General features: G+C 37.3%; 1 protein-coding gene across 6 annotated transcripts in view; it reads left to right on the top strand.

Annotated features, from left to right (window-relative positions):
- LOC149819301 (actin-related protein 2/3 complex subunit 1A-like) overlaps window positions 1-23,227 on the top strand; it is a 56,614-nt gene that overhangs the window by 17,451 nt on the left and 15,936 nt on the right. For all 6 annotated transcript variants that reach the window (XR_016427414.1, XR_016427415.1, XM_089985842.1 and 3 more), the window contains 2 exons: window positions 475-544; window positions 18,113-18,182. Coding sequence is in view for 4 of the 6 variants with exons in the window: in XM_089985842.1 (XP_089841968.1) it covers window positions 475-544; window positions 18,113-18,182 (140 nt within the window). In the remaining 2 variants the exon portion in view is untranslated. The remainder of the gene's footprint in view (window positions 1-474; window positions 545-18,112; window positions 18,183-23,227) is intronic.

Genomic DNA, 23,227 nt, shown 5'->3' with positions numbered 1-23,227 from the left:
TACTTTTGTGGTGTGAAGCATTTGAATGCTAGTTTGTGCTAGCATATCTTTTGAGTGATTGAAGTATCAAGTAATTTGAAAACTTGATTATTTGTAAGGCTTATTTACATAGCTTAGATTTGTTATCAGACAAAAGGAAGGTTTAGCTTAGATTAATTTAAGACACTTATCCATCGTGATATTGATACACACACATGTCCATGTTAAACACAACAAAACAAACAAAAGTTCCTACTTTTATGACATGTTCCATTCCTTTAGTAACATCCTCTTTGTACTTCCAATGTGAGTATCCAAGTCAATCAACATCCATTTGAAATATCATGGTGGTGATTTCTCTTAAGAATTTCAAGTGTTATCCGCTGCTTAATATAAATCTCCACATTCCTTGCAGTATTTAGTTTCTAGTCTTGGTGTTGCGTAGAACTCTTTTTAAATGATTTCCTTTGACAATTTATTTCATACATTCTCTAGAGAACAAATTTGCTGTTGGAAGTGGGGCTAAAGTTGTTTGTGTATGCTACTACGAGCAAGAGAACAACTGGTAACTGTTTCTTCCTTTTGTCTAATTTTGGCTTTACTAAGAAAGTGCAGAATATGTGTGAAGATTTCCTTCAAGCTTTGCATTAGATTTCTTGATTACACGGTAATGAATCAAGGATGCACAAATATAAAGTCAAAAAACTTGTGTAAACACACGAATCGTAGTCTCTAATGGATCAATTATAATCTCATAAGATATGAAATACAAACACAGCAATAAGGCATAAAAGCCTATTGAAAAACAAAAGAAAGCTTTATAATATCACAGCAAATTCTTTATAGAAAGCATACTTACAAGGTAGAAGTGAGGCTCTATTTATAGAGCCTCGCCTTAATGAATGGGAGGCAGTCCAACAGACATTGGACCGCCTTCCAACGGTCATATTTATGACTGTTGGGAGGCAGTCCAACGTCTAGTTCTAGTTGGACTGTCTCCCAACAGTCAAAAATACTGACAGGAAAACATAAAAAGACAAAACAGAAAATAAAAAAAACAAAAATAAAAATAAAAGTTTACATTTCTATTCTAAATATAAAATACAAAAATACCCTTGTCAGGTATTGATATACATTTAATTTTAACACTCTCCCTCAAACTTACGGTGAAATCACTGAAAGTTTGCTAAGAAACAAAAATCTAGGCAAAGAGCTTTGGTGAAGAAGTCTGCGATCTGAAATTCAGACTGAACATATGGCAACGTAATAATCCCCTTCAAATATTCTTCGCGAACATAGTGACAATCCATCTCAATCTGTTTTGTTCGCTCATGAAATGTATGATTGCTGGCAATGTATGTGGCACTTTTGTTGTCGCAACATAATTTTGTAGGCTCTGAATATCAACTCCCATATTTGAAAGTAATGCTTGCATCCACACAACTTCGGTGGTTGTAGTAGTCATTGCCCTATACTCAGCTTCAGTGGTGGAGGATAAGGACACCTTTTGTTGTTTCTTGCATCACCAAGAAATGAGAGAATCACCTAAAAAGACACAAAACCAATAGTTGAGTGACGATTATTGGGATCTCCTTCCCTGTCAGAATCAATATAAGCAATAAGATTTAAAGATGAGGAAGATGATAAGAATAACCCTTTAGAAATAGTTTCCTGGATGTATCGAACTATTCTCAACACGGCACTCACGTGAACTGATGTGGGCACATATTGAAACTGGCTGACATTGTGTACAACGTGCGCAATATCAGGTCTAGAAATAGAAAGGTACATTAGTGATCCGATAAGTTGATTATAAGGTGTTGAATCATCTAATAGTACTCCATCTTTAGCCCTCATTTTTGCATTTATCATCTCAAGTGTGTTCGGACACTTTGTGTTAGTGATTCTCGAATGTGCAACAATATCTGCTGCAAACTTGATTTGAGATAAAATGTATCCCCACTTCAATGCCTATAAAATATCTCAAAAAACGAAGATCAGTCATAACAAAAGATTTTTTAAGCATAACTTTAGTTTCTTCAATTTTCTTTTGATCATTGTCGGTGATGATCATGTCATCAACATACAAGATAATAATAATAATAGAGGTACCTCTATATCTTATAGACAAAGCAGTGTTAGTGAAACAGGATTTAAAACCAAATTTCAATATGGTATTATTAAACCGATCATACCATGCTTTAGGGGCTTGCTTAAGCCCATACAAAGCCTTTTGAAGTCGAAGAACCATACCATTTTCAATAGTCAAACCGGGAGGAGGATCCATGTACACTTCTTCGTTTAAATTTTCATTTAGAAATGTGTTTTTAACATCTAGTTGATAAATAGACAATTTTCTAATGGATGCTACTGCAACTAAAGTCCTAACTGTGGTCATACGGGCTACTGGGGCAAATGTTTCCTCATAATCTATTCCATATTCCTGAGAGTATCATTTTGCAACTAATCGTACTTTTTGAAATTTCTCCTGACTTGAAAAGACTAAGGGTATTTGGATGTAAATGTTTTGTGCTTCTTGAAAAATATAACAAACTCTCTCTCAAAGCCATAAAATGTATCTTTCTTGGATATGCCGATAATAAAAAAGGCTATCGATGTTACGATCAAACAAATGACAAACTTTATGTTTCTAGAAATGTTACTTTTCTTGAAAAAGAAAACGAATTTGATTTTAAAAAACCAAAGGAAGAAACCGAGTATGCTTTTTTATTTGATTTATTACCTAAATCAAATAATGAAATTGTTAATGACATTGAAAATTTTGAGTCTATTAACGACTCTAGTGAAGAAAGAGAACCATCCCCAAATCTCTTACAGTATTCCAGACGAGATGTTGGGAATCATCCATGTGCCTTTGAAAGATATAATCAATCAACAAATATTGAGGAAACTAGAGTTAGGAGATCTGAACGAATTCATAGACCTCCAATTAGATTTGTGTCATATGAATCTTTTACTTCAAATTATAGGGTTTGCCTTCTAGCTATTCATTCATATCATGAACCATCTAACTACAATGAAGCTAAAAACATAGATGAGTGGGTAAAAGACATGAAGATAGAATTAGATGGATTGCATAAAGCTCATACTTGGACAATTCAACCTCTTCCCAAGGGAAAGAAGACTATAGGGTGCTGATGGGCCTTTAAAGTCAAAACAAAAAGTGATGAAAGTTTTTCAATTGAAGATTTGTTTTCCAAGACTTGAGAAGACATTTTATTTATTAGATACACTGCGGTAAGTATAGCTTCGACCCAAAAAAATTTTGGAACATTCTTTGAGATAAGAAGGGTTTTAGCAGTCTCAATAATGTGACGATGTTTTTTTTCGGAAATACCATTTTGTTGAGGAGTCCTTAGACAAGATCGTTGTTGTAAAATTTCATGAGTTTTTAGATATGACTTAAATTCATTTGAGAGAAACTCTCCCCCTGAGTCGGAGCGGAAGACTTTAATATTTGTTTTAAATTGGTTTACAACAAGGTTATGAAAAAATTTAAAACACGAAAAAACATCTGATTTAAGCTTAAGGAAGAAAATTCAAGTGCTTACTGAAATCATCTATGAATATAACATAATATGAATATCCTCTATTAGACATAACAGGAGTGAGACCCCATACATCCGAGTGCACAAATTCAAAGATTTCACTAGATGAGGAAGTTCTTGATCCAAAATGTATCATTTGCATTTTTTCAAGTATACAATCTTCACATTCAAAATCTTTATTTTTACAAAATTTTTCCAAAAATGAAAAATGAGATAATTTGGATATACTTGGATGTCCTACTCTTTTATGCCAAAGATCTAAATCCATGTCTTTGACATGATTACAAAAAGAGTTTTTGGGTAGACATAAAGAGTCCATATAATAGAGATCTCCTCTTCTATGGCCTTGCCCAATCAGCTTCTCTGACTTGAGATCCTGTACCCAACATGCCTTAGATTAGAAGAAGACCTTACACTTATTATCAGAAATTTAAGAAACTGAAAAAATGTTTAAATCTAATTTTCGAATAACCCTTACGTTTGGAACAAAAAATTTCTTTGAAGTGTCTTTAAGATTTTCTATACTTTTGACTTTTAAGTATATGCCATCGGCGGTTGATACACATGAAAAGTATGAATTGGTGCAATCGGATAGTAGGGATTCATTATATGTCATATGAAAAGACGCTCCCGAATCCAAAATCCAAGTGGACTTACCTGAAGAATAAGAGGAAAAGATGGCGGCACCTGATGTAGAAGGAGTAGCCTTAAGGATATGTGAAGCGACCTTCGCTATTTGGGCAATTGTCAAATCATTAAAATTGCCTTCTTTCTTGATATTTTGAGACTCTTCACTCAGAGCGGCTACCTTCTTGAATTTGGGACAATCCGGTCTTATGTGTCCCAATTCCTTACAATGGTGACAAATGATTTTGCCCTTGTATCCACCCATTGTATCCTCCATGATGTCCTTTCCCATTGTTTTTTTTTCAAAATGAGGAGGTTTATAGGTTTTCACAAAGTTTTCAGGCCTTGCCATGGCAAGAACCTCATCATTTGACTTGTGCATGCCAAGTCTTGTTTCCTCTTGGCAAATTTGCGCAAGAGCATCACTTGTAGAAGGAATTGAGGTCCTATAAAGTAAAGAGGATCTAACTTGTTCAAATTCCGGCCGGAGGCCATAAAGGAGATTTTCTCTTTCTATTTGAGCTTTTCTCATTTCAATAGCCGAACCTTTCCATTTAGGTTCTAACATGGTTAATTAATCCCAAATAGGAGACAAAACCCCATAGAATTCTCTCACACTTTTGTCTCCTTGTTTAACATTACGGACCTTGTCTTGGAGGTAATATAGTCTAGCCATATCCTTTTGAATGAAGGAATTCTTTAAGAAGATCCATGCATCACATGCCTTCTTGAACTTGATGATGTTGGTGGCAATCTTAAATTTCATGGTATTTATAAACCATGAGAGAATTTGAGCATTGTTTGCTTCTCAACCTTTCAACTTATCATGGTATTCTTGTAAAGCCTTTTATTTTTCTTCTTCGGACAACACTTTGACTTGATCTCCTTCTCTTCTAGTCAATTTGAGTTGGAGTTCGTTAGTAGAACCACTAACAAAACCCCATAGCTTTTTGCCTTTGATGTGATTCTCCATTGCCGTCACCCACATTAAATAGTTGTTCTCATTTAGCTTGTATGTGATGACGGAGGTGGAATCTCTTTATCCCGTAGTGACTTAGTGACTTGCGAAGATTTGAATAAAGGAATGACTAACACGAGCATGAAGAGCACTACCACAAGAAGATCACTAAAGAAGCTTTTTCAAATGACCTTCGCTCTGATACCATGTAATGAATCAAGGATGCACAAATATAAAGTCAAAAGACTTGTGCAAACACACTAATCATAGTCTCTAATGGACCGATTATAATCTCATAAGAGATGAAATACAAACACAACAATAAGGCATAAAAGCCTATTAAAAAACAAAAGAAGGCTTTATAATATCACAGCAAATGCTTTATAAATAAGGTAGAAGTTTATAGAGCCTCTCCAACGCTCATATTTATGACTGTTGGGAGGTGGTCCAATGTCTAGTTGGACTGTCTCCCAACTGACAGGAAAACAAAAAAAGACAGAAAACAGAAAATAAAAAAAATAAAAATAAAAATAAAAAGTTACATTTCAGTCCCTAGTGGACTGTTCTAAATATAAAAGACAAAAATACCCTTTTCAGGTATTGGTATACATTTAATTTTAACATACACATTATGCAGGTTTTACATTAGCAAAAATGTATGTACAATGAAATCTCTGTGCATTCATGTGTTGTATCATTTTTCTATAAAATCATACTGCATGTTGGATGAAGTTACACATGGGCATCCAATCACACGTGACATCGATCAGGTTTTATTGGTATTTCTTTTATTTGCTAACGGACAAAATAATCCTTGATATTCATTTTCCTATTGAACTAAATTTTCAATCATCAAGTCGTCTTAGACAGAAGTCCCAGACTGTCCATAAGGAGAACATTTGTAGCCATGTTACATTATTGGGTATATAGAAATTATTCAGGTCTGGTTTCTGGCTCAAACGATCTATTGTTGCTGACATCTGAACTTGGATGCATCTAAGGCTGTGTTTGGGAGGAGGGTGTCTGAGGAGATGAGATGGTGTCGGAGACAATTATCTGAGTTGGACTACTACAAAAAAAAATTGGAGGATGTTTGGGAGAAGGAAATGGAGGCGTGAAGTTCGGCTAAGAATCCGCCAAACCCAAATCCCATAAAACTTCAATTTCGGCTCCCTCTATGGGGAGGAGGTATTTACGATTCCCTGAATAAGGTGGAGTCTGGTGGGTGCCTGATTTGTTGGTTTACGTAAAACTGAATAACTGTTTTGTCACGTTTTGCACTTTGTTTTTTTAAATGTCCATATTACCCTATCTAACTAAATGTGATTGTGCAAGTGAAGGTATTGCACATGAAATGTAGCAATATTTTTCAGAATATCATCATTTTAAACTACCAAAAATATTGTGTATTATCATGATATTTTGACTCTCTTTTTTCCAACACCTTGATGAGTTTTATCTCTTGTTTAAATAGGTGGTCACACATCATTGGTAGTCTTTCATTAACTTCTATATATTCTTATTTTTTTGGTTGATTATTTTAGGATGCTTAATTTTGATATTTCAATGGATTTAATTAAATTTTCAATTCAACTTTTAATTGCACTTATGCATTTAGTGTAATACTCGCAATTTTTATCAAATAAATAAACTTGAAATTTATGTCCTTAAGCTGGTACCAAGATATTTTTATTGTTTTATGTGTTTAATACGTATTTGCATCTTGGATATCTTGTTTGGATCTTCAATGTCAAAACCCTAATATGTTATTCGAATCGTAAATATTGGATCACAAACCTATTATGTGGATACCTAGTAGTAAATTTCAATCTCTTGTTTCGGATCTCTGATATTGGATCCTCAATATCAGGGTCTTATTGGATACTGGATCTAGGAAGAACTCAGTGGATCCGCGAAGTTTAAATTAAACGTTAATGAAAAAATTTCTATGTCAGACCTATAACATTTTAGAGGGATCCGTAATAGCATATGCAATGGTTGGGTCCACATTACTCCATTTGGATCCTGGACATTGGGGGGGGGGGTAAATAGGGTAGGGATTCAATTAAATTTTATTTGGATCCACTGTAAGTTACTTGAAATCCATATAAAATAAGGTGGATTCTTAATTGAAATTTTATTAATAATACCTAATATATATATATATATATATATTTATATATATAAATATATCCGGACCCACTGATGGATCCGAGACAAGTTCCAAAGGAGGACCCGAAAAGAGATATGGGTCGCGGGTCAAGGTCGACCCAAATGCGCACATGCATGTGCGTTAAATGGAAAAAAATAAAATAAAATTGAATAAACGTAAACCCTAAGTAGGGTTTACTTCTCTTCTTTTTATAAAGTGAAGGGGGCGGCAGTTGTGTGAAGGGGTAACCAACCCCTCTTTCCCCCTCACGATCTCTCACGATTCCCTCTCCTCTTTAAACCCTCATCCACCTCTTCGTCTCGTTATCTATCTTTCTCTCTCTCTCTCTCTCTTCTTCTACCCTCTGTCTCTCGCTCCTCTCTCGATTTCTCGCTCGACGGTGGAGCAATCGACCCCGACGACCTCCCCAACCACTACCGTCTCTCCTCCTCTTTGCCGGAACAGGTAGGATCTTTGTATTTTTTCTTTTGGGTATTGAGGGTGTTCGAGCATGTTGGGGTGGGTTGCAGGGAAGCCCTAACTTGAGCGACTAGGGTCCTTCTGGTTTTCGGTTGTTATGGAACCCTGGCTCATGGTTGTGGGAAACCCCAAATCGGCGAGTTGGGGGTTTCGACAGCTGCGAAACCCAAGCGTTGGAAATTTGGGAATCCGAAATCCCAAACCTCTGATTTGGGGGATTTTAAAAGGTATTTGGTTTTGGATGTGTAGGTTTACTGTTTTATTCTGCGGGTGTACCGCATGTCGAGCATGAGTGGTGGGGTGTTGGGAATCCCCAAAATCACTGGAAGTGCTTTTCTTTTGGCTGCCTTAAAAACCCAAATCGGAAATTTTAGGGGTTTCGGCTGCTATGAACCCAAATATATATATATATATATATATATATATATATATATATATATATATATATATATATATATATATATATATAACAATGAGATGTAGGTTTTTCTGTATGATTCTGTGATTTGCGATGTGCCTTGTGTCAAGCATGTAAGGTGTTGCTGTATACACCCCCAAATAAAATAAGAAAAAAAAATTATATATATATATATATATATATTAAAGGTTTAATTTTCTGTCTTGCGTGTTTGGGTTTGGGAAAACAATTTCTGTAACATGTTCCAGAGATGTATAGGTGCATCATGAATTTGTTCTAATAGCCAATGGGGATTGGGGCTTTGTTTGCTAGATGTCGATTCAGATCCATTTTGTGATTTTATTAGTCGAGCAAGATGCATCATACCATCTTGGTAATAATATTATGCGTACCTGTTTCAATTCAGCATGCTTAGTGTAATGTGTTGAAGTGCAGCAGAATGGGTTATGGTGGGATACTTGATTTATTAGTTAGGATAAGAAAATTTTCTATTTATAAAATTTGATAATCTCTATTATGAATCAACCTTCATTTATGTTGTCGAATCTTGATTAGGGTCTTGATCACCAATTGTCATATCCTTTTGCTTGTATTTCTGATTTGTCATTCCTGTTAGTAATGTCTGATTACTCCTTTTATAAGCCAGCCTTCATTTACATTTGTCGAACTCTGGCATGAGTTATTGTTTGTCACTTGCAACTGTAGGTCGTACTAATTTCCCGTTTCTCAACCTCTTGTGATGTTTTGAGGAATCACTGATATGAGAAAACAAATGAAATCAATGCCATGTTTGATCATAGCCTGGCCTGCCATATTGATGTATATGCGCATTGGTTCTTGCTCATGTTATTTAAGTGAAGTTAGATATGCAAACTTGATACCTGCTGTGGTTAAACAATGTTTGTTTGATTGTTCTTCGGTCTATATTTTTTTCAGCTGCTGACGTAAATTTCAGAATGTTTAATTGTAAGTTTCATATAAAAGAATGCTTCCGATGCTGAAAGGAATTTGACTATTAGTTAAAACTGCATTACCATAAAACTTTATGAAGTTGTTATTAAATCTAGACAAAAGATTAGATATCACAGCAGGTCATTCAAAACAAACCCCAAATCCTGTGTACTGAGATGTTTGAATGTTCAGATTTATGTGTTGGAGCATATTCAGTATTGAAAAAAAACATTTGGTGAATTAGTAAGATGTTCTGGTTGTGATAACTGACCACGCACACCTTTGCTGAACGTACACAGAAGCCTGTATATGCTTGGGGTTGTTACATTGAGCTATCCATGATTCATGCAAAAAAAGGGTCATAATCAAACTTGTAATGAGAAGTGGAGCATGTTGGTGGCTCGAGTACAAGGGTTATGCTCTTATTATGAAGTACTACAACTGAAAATCATGATGTAGCTAGTTAGTCATCTAAAAGGTAGCGAATTTTCATTTGATCTTGTCGTATTGACAATCATGTAGGCTCATATTATTTTTCTTGACTGATTGTGTTAGCCGGTGTCATGGGGATGCAATAAATCATGCAAAATATGTTGTCATGCAAATGCTATAAGGTTAATGTTTCATTGAAACATGAATATGCATATTGGACGGGTTTGTTCACATGCACACACACTCAAGGGAGTATGTTTGGCACGAATACATGTGCGACTATGCAGGATCTCACTTAGCAAAGATGCATATACCTTTAGAAAGCACATGCTTATGAATAGTCTATTTGCATATTGATAAGGCATTGCATGTGTGTATGTGCATATGAAATATGTGATTCTTTGTTATTGCTTTAGCTTTGGCGTGGGATGCATCGATGACCTAAATGGACCATCACCGGCCTGAAGAGCCGTGAGCTGGGTTGCTTTTCATATATGTTTAATTGCATCACCTAAACCACACAGGTTGATACTGTACACTACTACATTGTTCTTGTTGTCCTCACGGGCTGGAGTCCCGTAAGAGTTCTTGCAGGGGTAGATGCGAGCTTTTACATTTACTTTTGCATATGGTTTTGCAAAGCTTAAAGAATTTATTTTTTTTACAACAAAGGATAATAATTAAGAACAGTGTAATATACATTCTGGGATCTCCCATCTGGATAATGGGGATCTTAGAGATCCGGTCTTGGGGAGACTGTGATGATACAAAAATTCCGTGGGCTTTATTTTGTTCCCTGAACCCGATATTGAGGTTCTTTCTCCTGACCACGGTTTAAGGGAGAGTCCGTCACTTGACCTGAGGGTGATATGTTCGATACAACTGTTGTTTTGGTATATCAAGGAAGTGACACTTGTGGGGGTGGGGTGTCCCCGACATTAGATGTGGAGGTCTAATGTTCCGATGGATGATGTTGTTTCCTGATATCGATCGAGGGCTATGTTTGGAACCCAGTAAATAAATTACAACTTGTGTGGTAAGCTACCCTGAGAACCTAACTTGACCTCGGGGACTGTACCCGTTTGGTGTATCTGCGGGTAATGGTAATTAAAAAGAGGAACTAAAAGTTGTGTGCATTTAATAGGGCATGCATCTGGAAAATGGAACTTAAATGAAAGGTAATAAATAGTTCATTCATTGCGCATAAATCATATGTAACTCTGTTATGCATTAGATCATGCATATTCTAATTGTTCCTTCAATCATTACATGATGGTGAGTGTATGATGTTTACTTCTTAATGCCTGTTAAAGGTTTGTTACTTGCTTCTGCTTTAATGTTTCTGCATGCATAACACTTATAACTGTTGCATGAAAAATTTCTTAAATGTTATAAATTGTCATATTTATATTTCCCTCAAAATAATGCATGAACCTCGAAATTTTAATGTGAATTCATATGAAAATTAGAATATATAAATATTTTTGCCTTATTGATTTAAAGGCACTGTGGCTTGTGTGCTTGACTGGTTTAAAGGTACCGGATCACTCTGAGTGGGTTGTGCAATTAGTATGAAACGATTGGGATATGATAAGATAAACATTAATTAGAACATTTTAGGTATCACACTGAGTAGAATTACCAGATTTGCAGTTTCATAGTTAAACAGTTCTTTCAGAATGTATCTTTTTACTTTTAACATGCTTTAGAAATTGTAGCGGTTAGATTTAGATCATGTTGATGTTGAAATGGTCGGCTAAGTTTTATACATGTTATTATTGTTGTGTAGCTTCTTTTACTTGTTTCTGTATATGCTAAAAATCATACACAACACTTACATCACATACTTGAGACATGATATACCTGCGAAAAAATTTACAGTATTTTCTACTTAGACAGTTGTAGTCTAATTCTTATAAATTTACCATTTTTCAGGTCATGAGTAGAGTTTATGAGCGATTGCGGGATGAGGCTTCAATCGAGATTTTGGATTTACTGTTCTCGGATAGTTTGAGTTCATTTTTAGAACATGTCATTAAAACTCTGATGTTATTATTCATTGATAATGAAATGAAATAAATGTGTTGGCTTACTCTCCACTGTAATGTTCCAGAGTGTTTAACCTTATAGTATTACTTGTTTCTGTTGTTATATATAAAAAAAAATCTCAAAATTTGGGTTGAAATTTTGGGGCGTTACATTTAGTATTAGTTTTTTGGGCATTTTATTTTTTATTGAAGGTGAATGCTTCAATAAAACCTCTGATTTTGATTAAATATAAATTTTTCTATGCATTAAATTTGATGGAACTCTAATCAAATCCCATTTTACATTAAATTGCTCTCCAAACATGCTAAGGAATTAGGAGTTAAAAGCCTGAATCCTTCGAGGATTTACTAGTGTTTCCAAACAGTAGAAGTAGTTTAAAACTCCCTTGAAAGCCATTTCCATTGAAATCCAATATTTGTACTTTTTTCAACTATTTGCAAATCTCTCCAAGTGCTTTCTCCCAAACAGAGCCTAAAGGTAGTCCAACCAGATTTTGGTTGACCCCAATCTGGACTAACTTATCAAGTTGTCCGCCCTAATCTTACGTATCAAAGGGGGCTTACAAGTTGACTCTGAGCCAAGGGGACATGCTGATCTCCAGTCCTATTTGATAGCTTCATAAAGTTATTTTTTTGGAAAAGATGTTTGACTTTTCAATTCCCTCCAAGTTCATGACATATAATGCCCAAAAAAGTAATCATGCATTTTAAAAAATACCATTCTTTCAAGGGTATTTTAGTCATTCAATAAGGTTGAATCCATCTAATGTTAAACACAACTAGTTTAATGCTAGATTAACCCATATATATATATATATATATATATATATATATATATATATATATATATATATATATATATATATATTACCTAAGCCTTGGTTGGCAGAAGAGGCAATTCGAGGCTGAGTATGCCCGAAGACAACGTGTAATTGAGAAGTGGGGAGCCAAGCCCATCCTCAATATCATCTAAATGAGATGAGCTCGTAGATGTGTTCAACATGCTTGAATTAGTGGGAAACAACCCTTGGATCTTGTTTTTTCAATGAAAAACATGTTTTTTTTAGTAAGAAAGAATTTGTGCATTTACAACCGTTGATTTTTGCATTGCCGGAACAACCTGTACACTGGTCGAATTCTGGCGATTCAAAATCTGGTCCCCACTAAAAATTATATGTAGAACACATTCATGGGGTCACTTGGACCAAAAAATTAAAAAAAAAACGAAAAAATGGAAGTTGCTAAGTCGTTTTCACATACAAACGATTGTAGCAACTAGTGTTGTGAAAAGCGTTGAGGCGTAGCGATGCGCTCCACCAAAATCTAAGGCGAGGCGTAAAGCGTAAGCCTCAAAAAAAAATTTGAAAACTAAAAAAACCATAAAAAAAATATCTAGAATTATAAATAAATAAAAAATGCTTTATTGATGAAGGAATTTTGCTTTATACCTATACAAGAATAGCCAAAAAATAATAAACAGAGCATGTTTGGGCTTGGCTCATTTACCAAGGGACCGAGCTAGTGACTCGTCTTCTTCTTGGAAGGACATAGGACATTTAGGAAGATGGTTTCTTGAGGGAACTATCCTTACAGGTTGCTGGTGTGTGGTGTTGGTTCAAGTCTATCATCTTTCCATTGAATGAAAAAATAATAAATTCTTTTTTCTATTCAATAACCATGTTATGTTGACATCTGCAGAGTTTGCTAATTTCATAATATTAGTTATTTGCATTGATCACCTAAAGTTTCCCTCTCTTTGCCTCAATGAAAGGCAAACCAGAGAAACATAAGCCTCAAGCTCCTCTTTAGGACCGAAACCAAAAGCAATTCTATGAGCAATACAAGTTCAGGTATCCAGCTTCCAAGAGGACATTTACAAGTCATAGTGGAAAGCTACATTGTAGAAAATCTGAAACCGTACACATGAGCATTCAACATACCAATCACCTTTAAGGCTATAAAAGAACTTGTCAACCTGAAGCTGAAAAGTTTCATAAACTCGGACAAAAAGCTACTCATAAATGTTCAAGTGGATTAGATATATAGTCAATGGACAAAACAGAAAGAATGAGTGGAGTGGTTCCAGAATCATGTAGATACATCATAGATCAAGGGAGGAAATAGGCATAACCCCAAATAACTAAAAACCATACATCATACACAAGAACTGGTATACGTGAAAGACAAACATAACAACAGTATGAGTGGATTAGATATATAGTCAACAGAGAATGAGTGGAGTGGTTTCAGAATCATGTAGATACATCATAGATCAAGGGAGAAAATAGGCATAACCCCAAATAACTAAAAACCATACATCATACACAAAGAACTGGTATATGTGAAAGACAAACATAACAACAGTATGAGGATAAATTGAAATGAGGTGATAAATGTTCTTTTTAGGGAGTACAACTCTCATGCAGCAGCGAGATCAACCTTGAAAGACCAACTTTCGAAAGCTCGAGAGAGGTGGGAGAGACCGAGACGAGAGGTGGGAGAGAACAGAAAGACCAGTGAGAGACGAGCGAGAGCAGACGAGTGAGAGAATGAGGGCCCTAAATTTTGGTCAAATGGGGACTTTGACCCCCATTTGACCAAAAAAATGAAGCGCATATGCCTCACCTCGAGGCGCACCTCGCCTCGAGGCGTATGAGGCGTACGTCTCGGGGTCTTTATGCTTATTACCTGCGCCTCAAGGCACAAAGGCCCTTGCCTTGAGGCGAGGCGCTTTTTTCCGCCTTGAGGCGCATTTTTAATAACACTGGTAGCAACTAATAACTATATATATATAGTGCTTCTATGGAGGTATTGTACACACTTGATTTACATAGATCTAAGCTCCAAAAGCAAAATCTAACCATTGGATCATGTTTAGCATGCTCTACCTATTATTTTCATGTGTTAAAATTGACTCGAAAATGATGTTTTATATCATTTTTAAACCACCCTTATTTTCATGAAATGTGAGCCATTGATTTTCACTATCTTAAAAATGAATCTTATAGTGTATTAGACATGATAAAACTTTTTAATTTAGTAAATGTTACATGTTAAATACATCTATGCAGTTAGATTTAACATTTGGTGGCTAGATCCATACAAACAAGAGTGTGTTCCACCGTATGGTATCATGATACAGAACCACCATATATTTTTCCTATATAGGATAATATTGGCTATATTCATGGGTTCTGACCCGCTAGCTGAAACTCATAGAGGCAGGTCATCTTGACCAAATTTGACCCCATATATGTGTTTAGCATGGTAAAAAATGGGTCTACTTTTCTGACATAAAAATACAAAATTTTGAAGGATGAAAATCGTCATATTGTAAGATGTTGAATTTTCAACCCTTGAAAAGTCCATCTACACCTGAAAAACATGATCCAAGGGCCAGTTTCTACCAAACCAAACATGTAGATCACTATCTGGATGGTCAGATTTGTAAAAAAATTAAAAAAATAGCGCTTCTCACTTGCAGGTTCGTGACCAATGAGTGTAGCCAATATCATTCCTTTATATATATATATATATATATATATATATATATATATAGAGAGAGAGAGAGAGAGAGAGAGAGAGAGAGAGTAGCTGCCTACACTGATCCGTGCCTACCGCTGCCTGTGGGGCTTTTGAAGGGTTCTTTTCCATGTTTTCTCTAATCTGACTGTACAAATGTGTTATGTGTTTGACTTTATAAGGATGAACTTTTGCATCATTCAATTCCAATGCACAGTTAGGTTTTTATAAGGTTTGAAAATAGTTGGTGTAAATTTTTTATAAATATCATAAATATTTAAGGCTTCAAAAACCATGTTTTTTTTAACAAAAAGCCATGATCCAAATGTTGTTTCCTAGCAATCCAACCATGCTTAACGCATCTGCGTGGTCAGATTTGGGGAAACCAACTCGGAAACTCCCCCTTCACTCGCAGTAGGCTGCCTTAGGTAGAAAAAATTTATAAGGCCAAAACACCCCTTCAAAATGGTTTTCTTGTAATTTTCAAGTTGGGCTTTTCGTCCTTTTCTACACAGATTATTTAATGCTTGAAATCAGACATGCCCTTGTTCACCGGTTACTAACGCATCCATCTCCCACTCAAAATCCGACTAGAAATCAGGCATGCCGTTGAAACCCCATGATAGTCTCTCTCTCTCTCTCTCTCTCTCTCCATTGCACACGAGGGGCTTGTCGACATCCACCTCAATGCTTTTAGGCATCCCTGTGGTCTTGGCCCTCCTCCAAGAGAAGGAGGACATGAAAAAAGAGAGAAAAAGCATATGCATATGCCACAAATCGATGAACATTTTTAGAGTTGATCATTTGACTTGCCAAGAAAGAAAAAAAGAGGAGAAAAAAATAAACATAAAGGATCAATGACCAAAAAGGATTATGAAATCACCCAGAATCTGGATGGACACAAGAATGTGGAAGTGGGTCTTCTTGTTTCATTGGTGAATGAAGAAGAATGGTAGGGTGGTGCAAGGTTGTCTGTATCGTACTGTATCATACGATACGGTACGATACATATCATTACTATGGGGTGCTCCGATAGATACACGCCCATATCTCGGTATAGGTGTGTATCGTATGATACACCCCCGTATCTTACGATTCACCTCTGTATCTTAGGATACACTACGATATGGGGCGTATCTTAAGATACGCTATAAAAGCAGTTTAAATTCATTTATTTAAAAAAAAATTGAAAACATATAAGGGCCCTTGTGGCTAGTTCATATTCATCCCTGAAGAGCTTAAGAGTGATTTAGAGAGATTTTTTTTCAAAAAGAAAAGAAGATGATGTTGATGATACTCAATGATTGACGTTATCTAATTCATTTTTGTTTGAAATTTAAAAAAACAGTTATGTAAAAATTTTAAGCATTAAAAAAACAATGTGTTTTTTTTGTTTATATAAACACACATTATTATGAATCTTGTTACTTATTAGCTTAGATTCGTTATTTAATATGCATATTATTTCATAGTTTGCATTTTTCTTGTGGGATTGCCCTTTATAGCATATTATCTTTGATTATTTAAGGTTCTTATGCATGTCACCAAGACATAAATTCTTCATATGTGATTTTATGTCTGTATTTGTGAAATTCATCATTGTTTCATGTGTTATGATTCTTTACAATTTTTGCTATTTTTTCTGATTTTTCTTGATGTTTTGGAAAATTTTATTACAAATTTACCATACGATACGGTGTAACTATGGGCCCGACCAATACGGGTTGCGATATGATACATACAACCTTGGGGTGGTGGACTAGTAATGAGCAGCACAGATAGACAACAACCCTCATTAGAGAGAGAGATTATATTGTTGGAGCCTATGTCACCTAGGTATGGGTGCGGGTACAGGTATGGAAGGTACAACACGGCAATTCCAAAAAATGTGGGTACGGGGATATGGCTAAATATATACTATATATCTAAAATATATACTGAAAATATATATTATATATCTAAAATATATATTATATATTGAAAATATAATATATAATATAATATAATGTGGACACGCAAAATGGTGTGTCCGTTACCTGTACCTGTGTCAACACAGGTACGACACCCAAAGTGTCGTGTCGCGTGATCTTAGGTTGGAGCTCTACAATGCCTATCATGGGGGTTTGGAAGTGCCTGAATTGATTACTAGTAGAAGCAAATTTCGGTCAGTTTTTCAGTCATTAGTAAAGAGATTGGCGAGAGGGGAAGAGAGCAAGGAAGTTGTGCAGCTTTTAGGAATTAATTAATGGAATTTGATAAAGGACCAAAAACCCAACTTAAAAATGATGAGAAGACCATTTTGAAGGGCAAAAAATGTTCATTGATCTTTTGTGCATGATATTGCAATGCAAAAATGGTTGTGCATTGTAACACTATATATATATATATACATAGATAGATATAGATATCCTTAAATCTGACCGGACAAATGTGTTCTAAATGCTTGATTTTATAGGAATCGATTCTTGGATCATCCGGTTCTGATACACAGATAGGTTTTTATAAGGTTTAAAAATTGATGGTTAAGGATTTTCATAGATATTCAAGGCTTAAAAAATCATGTCATGTTTTTTATCGAAAAAACATGATCCAAGTGTCGTTTCATAGTAAATTGACTATGTTGAACGCATCTTGTACAGTCAGATTTAAGTGACACATGGCAAAAACCCCTTCAAACGCCCAGTTAGCTGACGGCCATCTAGACAAGTGGTTAGCATCTACCACCTATATATATATATATATATATATATATATATAAAGGAGTGATGAGGGGCATTAGATAGCCAAAAGTTAGTTGTATTGCTACATTTTAAAAATGACAAGGAGAGTGGTTTGACTGAACATAAGTTACTGAATTGTTTATCTTTTTGTTTGTATAGTACCCCCATCACACAAGATTTTGTTAAATCACAAGGGTGTGTTAAGATTAATTATTGTCATTTGCTAACTTTGATCTGACTCATGAATATGTCACAGGTGGGTGAGCAAAATGATACGCAAAAAACACAATTCATCAGTTACAGGTGTAGCATGGCATCCAAATAACGTGAGTTTCTTTTATGCTTTGTTAGTTTTGTTTCCAATGCATGTGACCTATACGATAGATGGCTATGAGGACTATGGATCATTGTATTCTTTTTATTTCATATACAATAGTTGTATGACATGGATACTGATTAAGGACTTTCAGCTCCCATTTAAGAAGTGAAAACAGTTTATTGGATGACTGTTATCAGCGGGGATATAACAAGAAATTTAGTAAAGCCATTATTAAGTTTAAGCTTATAGGGTGCACCTTTGATCATACTCTCTTCATAAGCAAGGGGTCTCATGTTACTCTTATTGTTTATGTGGACGATATAGTTATCGATGATGATGATGAGGTAATTGCGAGATTAAAGATCCATATAAAGGAGGCCTTCAATATCAAGGGCTTAGGCCTATTAAGGTACTTTCTTAAAATGGAAGTCCCTTGGTCATCTAAAGGCATTCTACTCACTCAACGGAAGTATGGGCTAGATATATTGAAGGAGACTAGGAGAGAATGTACACCTATTGATACTCCCATGGATTGTAATCATAAAGTTCTTCAAAAAGATGGAAAACCTTTTGAGGACATAGCTAGATATCAAAGACTAGTTGGGAAATGGAAATCTAATCTACCTTACCATCAGATGACATGATATCTCATATGTTGTGGGAGTTTTAAGTAGGTATATGCATTCCCCAACTAGTAACCATATGTAAGTTGTTTCTAGAGTGCTAAGCGTAGTCATCTGTATCATCTAAAGGCAATTTCTCACCGAGGTTTTTTCTCGGAGTTTTTTTTCAATAAATGTGGTTTTCTTGAGAAATCTTGAGTTTAAAATTTTAAAAATATAAATAATGATAAAAAGAGAAAAAAAATAAGTTTTGCATAATTTTTCTAGCAAAAATATAAAGAAACAAGTTGTTAGAGGCTTTAAAATATAAAAGAAACAAAAAATAGAAAAAATAAGCTTAAAATATAAAAATAATATGTTCCCAATAAATTAGAAAAAATATCATATCATGATATTCTGAAAATATTGCAATATATTGTTGATCATTTCGGCTTACCCTAAAATAACAATATTATATTTTCAAAATATTGGCGATATTGGTAATTATGGTGCTAAGATACCTAAAGAAGAACAAAGGCTTATTATAGTTCAATCATAATCATTTCGATGCGCATATTTATACCACTATCACCGATATTTTGAAAATATCTCAATATTATCGGCTATTTCAAGGTAGTCGATAATATTGAGAATATATTGCGATATTTTGAAAATATCGCTAGAAACAAAATATCATGATATTTTTTGAGAAAAAAATCTTTTTTTTTTTAATTTTAAGTTTACATTTCCTATTTTTTTGTTTCTTTTATATTTTAGAACCTTTAAAACATGTTTCTTTATATTTTTGAAAGAAAAATAGTGCTAAACTTATTATTTTCTTAGTTTTTCATTGTTATTTATATTTTTTAAACTCCCGAGATATTCTCGAGATTTATCAACTTTTGAAAATCTCTTCGAGAAATACCCTTGCCAAGAAATTACCTTTAACCATACAGGTGACTATGATTTCAAGAAATTACCTTTAACTATACAGGTGACTATGATTTATGCATATCCAGATTAGGCAGGTTCTTTAGTTGATACAAAGGAGTAGCTAGGGGGAGGCAGGACTGGGCTATTTCAAGAAATTACCTTTAACTATACAGGTGACTATGATTTATGCATATCCAGATTAGGCAGGTTCTTTAGTTGATACAAAGGAGTAGCTAGGGGGGGGCAGGACTGGGCTGTAGCCCAGTCCTGCCTCCCGAAACAGTTAAAAAAAAATTAAAAGCCCAGTCCTAGCCCAGCCCTGATTCCATATGAAATAGATTTTTATCCATTTTTGTAGCCCAGCCCAGCCCTGACTGCAGCAAATAGTTCGATTTGTCCATATGAAATAGATTTTTATTAATAATTGTAGCCATTTTTTATTTTATCTCAAAAAAAAAACGTGGGCAGCGCCCCCGAACCCCCGACTATCACACAAATAAATTTTTTTTGCTTCACCCCTGTTTGCCCCCCCCCCCCCCCTCACATGAACCCTAGCTACGCCACTGAGTTGATAGAAGATCAACTTCTGGTTTTTGCATATTTTTAGGAGGCAACCTTATTTCTTGGAGAAGCAAAAGGCAAGAGGTGGTGTCTTGATCGAGTGTTGAGTCTGAGTATTGGGCACTTGGGGCTTGCGAAGCTTTTTGGCTTATCACTATTCTTTGTGTATTGGAGCTTGAGGCAACTCTTCCAATGATCCTCATAAGTGATTACAAGTCAACCATCTATATTGCCAGCAATCCAGTACTTCATGAATGTACCAAACACATTGATACAGATTGCAACTTCATTTGAAAAAAAATTGAGAAGAAACTTTTCTAGGTGGAATATGTACATATCCCAAACCAACTAGCGGATGTGCTTACAAAGGCATTGTGCAAAGCAAACATAAGCATCTTTGTAAACAAGTTGGGAATGATACACGTCTTTCATCCCAACTTGAGGGGGAGGTAAATATTGTTGTCAATTAGTTAAGTTGACTTTAGTTGCCAAAACCGCTAGTTGGAGCCTAGGTGGAAGACCCCTAAAAGGACTAGCCGGTCTAGGCAAGACAAAAAAAAATAAAACATCGAGAAAAGAAGAAATTTTACACTAACTAGTTAAATTTAGTAACAAACATATGATTGTAACTATGAATGTAACACCCGTGAAAAAAAAATCGCGTCCGACTCGTGTCAGACACGTGCCTGCACGTGTCGTGGGGTATGGGCCGCTTTGTCGGGCCCGGATCCGGGTCCATACCGGACCCGAGCTCAACCCGGACCCGGGTTCTCGAATCCTCGAGAACCTGCATCTTTTAAAAGACGCAGGCGTCTCGGGCGAGGGTTCAAAACCCTCGCCCCTTCTCTCTCATCTGCTCTGTCTCCCTCGCTGCTGCCGCCGGCGACTGGAGACGCCGGCGAGCAACTCCGTCCGACAGACCTATCGACGACATTCGAGCCGACGCCGGCAACTCGCTGTCGACCCTCCGCCGGCGATTGAAGTCCTCGGCATCTCTTCAGCCATCGACGATCTTCGGTTGCCGGCGATCGACCGCAGGCGGGCACCACCTCTTTGCTTCCTCCCCTTCCGCCGCTAGCTAGCGCCGCCACTGTGAGGCATTGTCTCCCCTTCAGCCGCCGGCAATCGTTGCCACTCTTCGCCTCTCACCCTTCGAGCATCGCTCTTGTCTGTTGTCGACTGCGTCGGAGCCCCCCAACGTTGAAGTTGTTATCCCACTGCCGACCTTCCCATCGCCGGTAGTCACCGCCGACGGCCTCCAAGCTGGCATCGGTGGGTGTTGCCACCAGGCGACAACGCCACCACCATCGTCATTGTCCCCTCTCTGCAGTGGGTGTCGTGGTTCCTGACGATCGCCATCTCTTCTCCCCCACCACCCACCACCCCCGGGAGCCTTTTCTCTTGTCTCTGTCCAGTGGCGGCAGGGTGCCGACAGCGATAGTCGCCGGCCACCACTGTCTCCTCTCAGCTTCTCGCCCTGTTCTCGGCTCCCCTTCGTTAGAGGCTGCGCCAGGGACCCCGAGCGCCGACGACTCGCCGTCAGCCTCTGCTTCCGTCCGAGGTGCTGCAACCGCTGCCATTCGTCGCCTTCGACCGCCTTTCTCTCCCCTCATTGCGGTCTTTCGAGGTATAAACCTCTTCTCCCCACTTCTTCTCTTCTGTGTTGGGTTGGTCGACAGGGGGGTTGAGCCCCCCGTCGTCACCTCTTGTCGGCAGGGGGTTAACCCCCCTACCTTCCTTTTTGGGGTTGATCGACAGGGGGGCTGAGCCCCCTGTCGTCACTTGTTGTCGGCAGGGGGTTAAACCCCCTGCCTTCTTTTTGGGAGTCAGTCGGCAGGGGGCTCTGTCTCCCTGTCTTTGTGCTTGCCTTTGTTTCGTTCTCAGTAGGAGGCTTTGCCCCTGCTTTTGCTTTGTTTTTGGCAGGGGGGCGCCCCTGCCTTCAGTTGTTATCCCGGCAGGGGGTGCCCCCCCCTGCTCGCCTGTTGCTCCTCTGCAGGGGGTTATGTCCCCCTGCCTCCTGCGTTTTGCCGGCAGGGGGCGAAGCCCCCTGCTTTCCTGTTTTCGAGCAGGGGCTTTGCCCCCTTGCCTTGTTCTTGCTGCCGGCAGGGGGTTGCGCCCCTGTCTCGTGTTCTGGCAGGGGGTGTTTCCCCCTGCCTTGTTGCGGCAGGCGTGGCAGGGAGCCTCTGCTCCCTCCCCTGCCTTTCTTTGTGCAGGCAGACAGGGAGCTCCTGCTCCCTGCCTCTGCTGTTGTTGCCAGACAGGGCTGAGGCCCCTGCCTCTGGCACTGCAGCCTGCGAGAGACCTTGCTGCCTCTGTTGTTTCTCATTTATATTACGGCATATACTAACGTTCTAAGCTCTCCAGGTTGAACGGTGGATCTAGCTCGCCCTCTGTGGCTCGAGCTCTTGTTTGCATACGCTGCATGCGTACGAGGACCCGCAACCCCTTAAGGTAGGGGATTCTTGCGTGAAAGGACAATGAACTGATAAATGCTAAAATAAGAAAGACAACTAAAAGACGATGATATATGTATATGTATAATATATATACGTATGTCTTTACCTTCAAGGACGCGATTTCGCGATCCTTGTCCTCTTTACTTTCTCGCACTTTCATTTCTGTCGCCGCCGCGCTATATGTGTCTAGGCTTTTCATTCATGTCTTTACATTCCATGTCTTTTAACTCAAGGACGCGGTTTCGCGATCCTTGTCCTCTTTATTTTCCCGCATTTTACTTTCTTGTTGCCCCGCGCTTTGTGCCCTAGCATTTACTTGCTTATGTCTGCCTTGTTCTCCAGGATGCAAATCCTGGTCCTCCTTTACGTTCTTGCACTTTACTTTCTGCATTTACTTGTTGCCCCGCGCTTTATGTGTCATGGCCTTGCTTCTGCTTTACTTTTCGTACTTTACTTTCCTATGTTGTCGTGCTTGCTCTTGCACTTACCTTTTGCATGTG

This window comes from Nuphar pumila, chromosome 13, assembly GCF_984573655.1.
Source record: "Nuphar pumila chromosome 13, dmNupPumi1.hap1.1, whole genome shotgun sequence".
In the NCBI taxonomy this organism is placed as follows: Eukaryota; Viridiplantae; Streptophyta; class Magnoliopsida; order Nymphaeales; family Nymphaeaceae; genus Nuphar; species Nuphar pumila.
The sequence above is the reverse complement of the archived record's forward strand: the minus strand, read 5'-3'. Positions and strand labels throughout refer to the sequence as shown.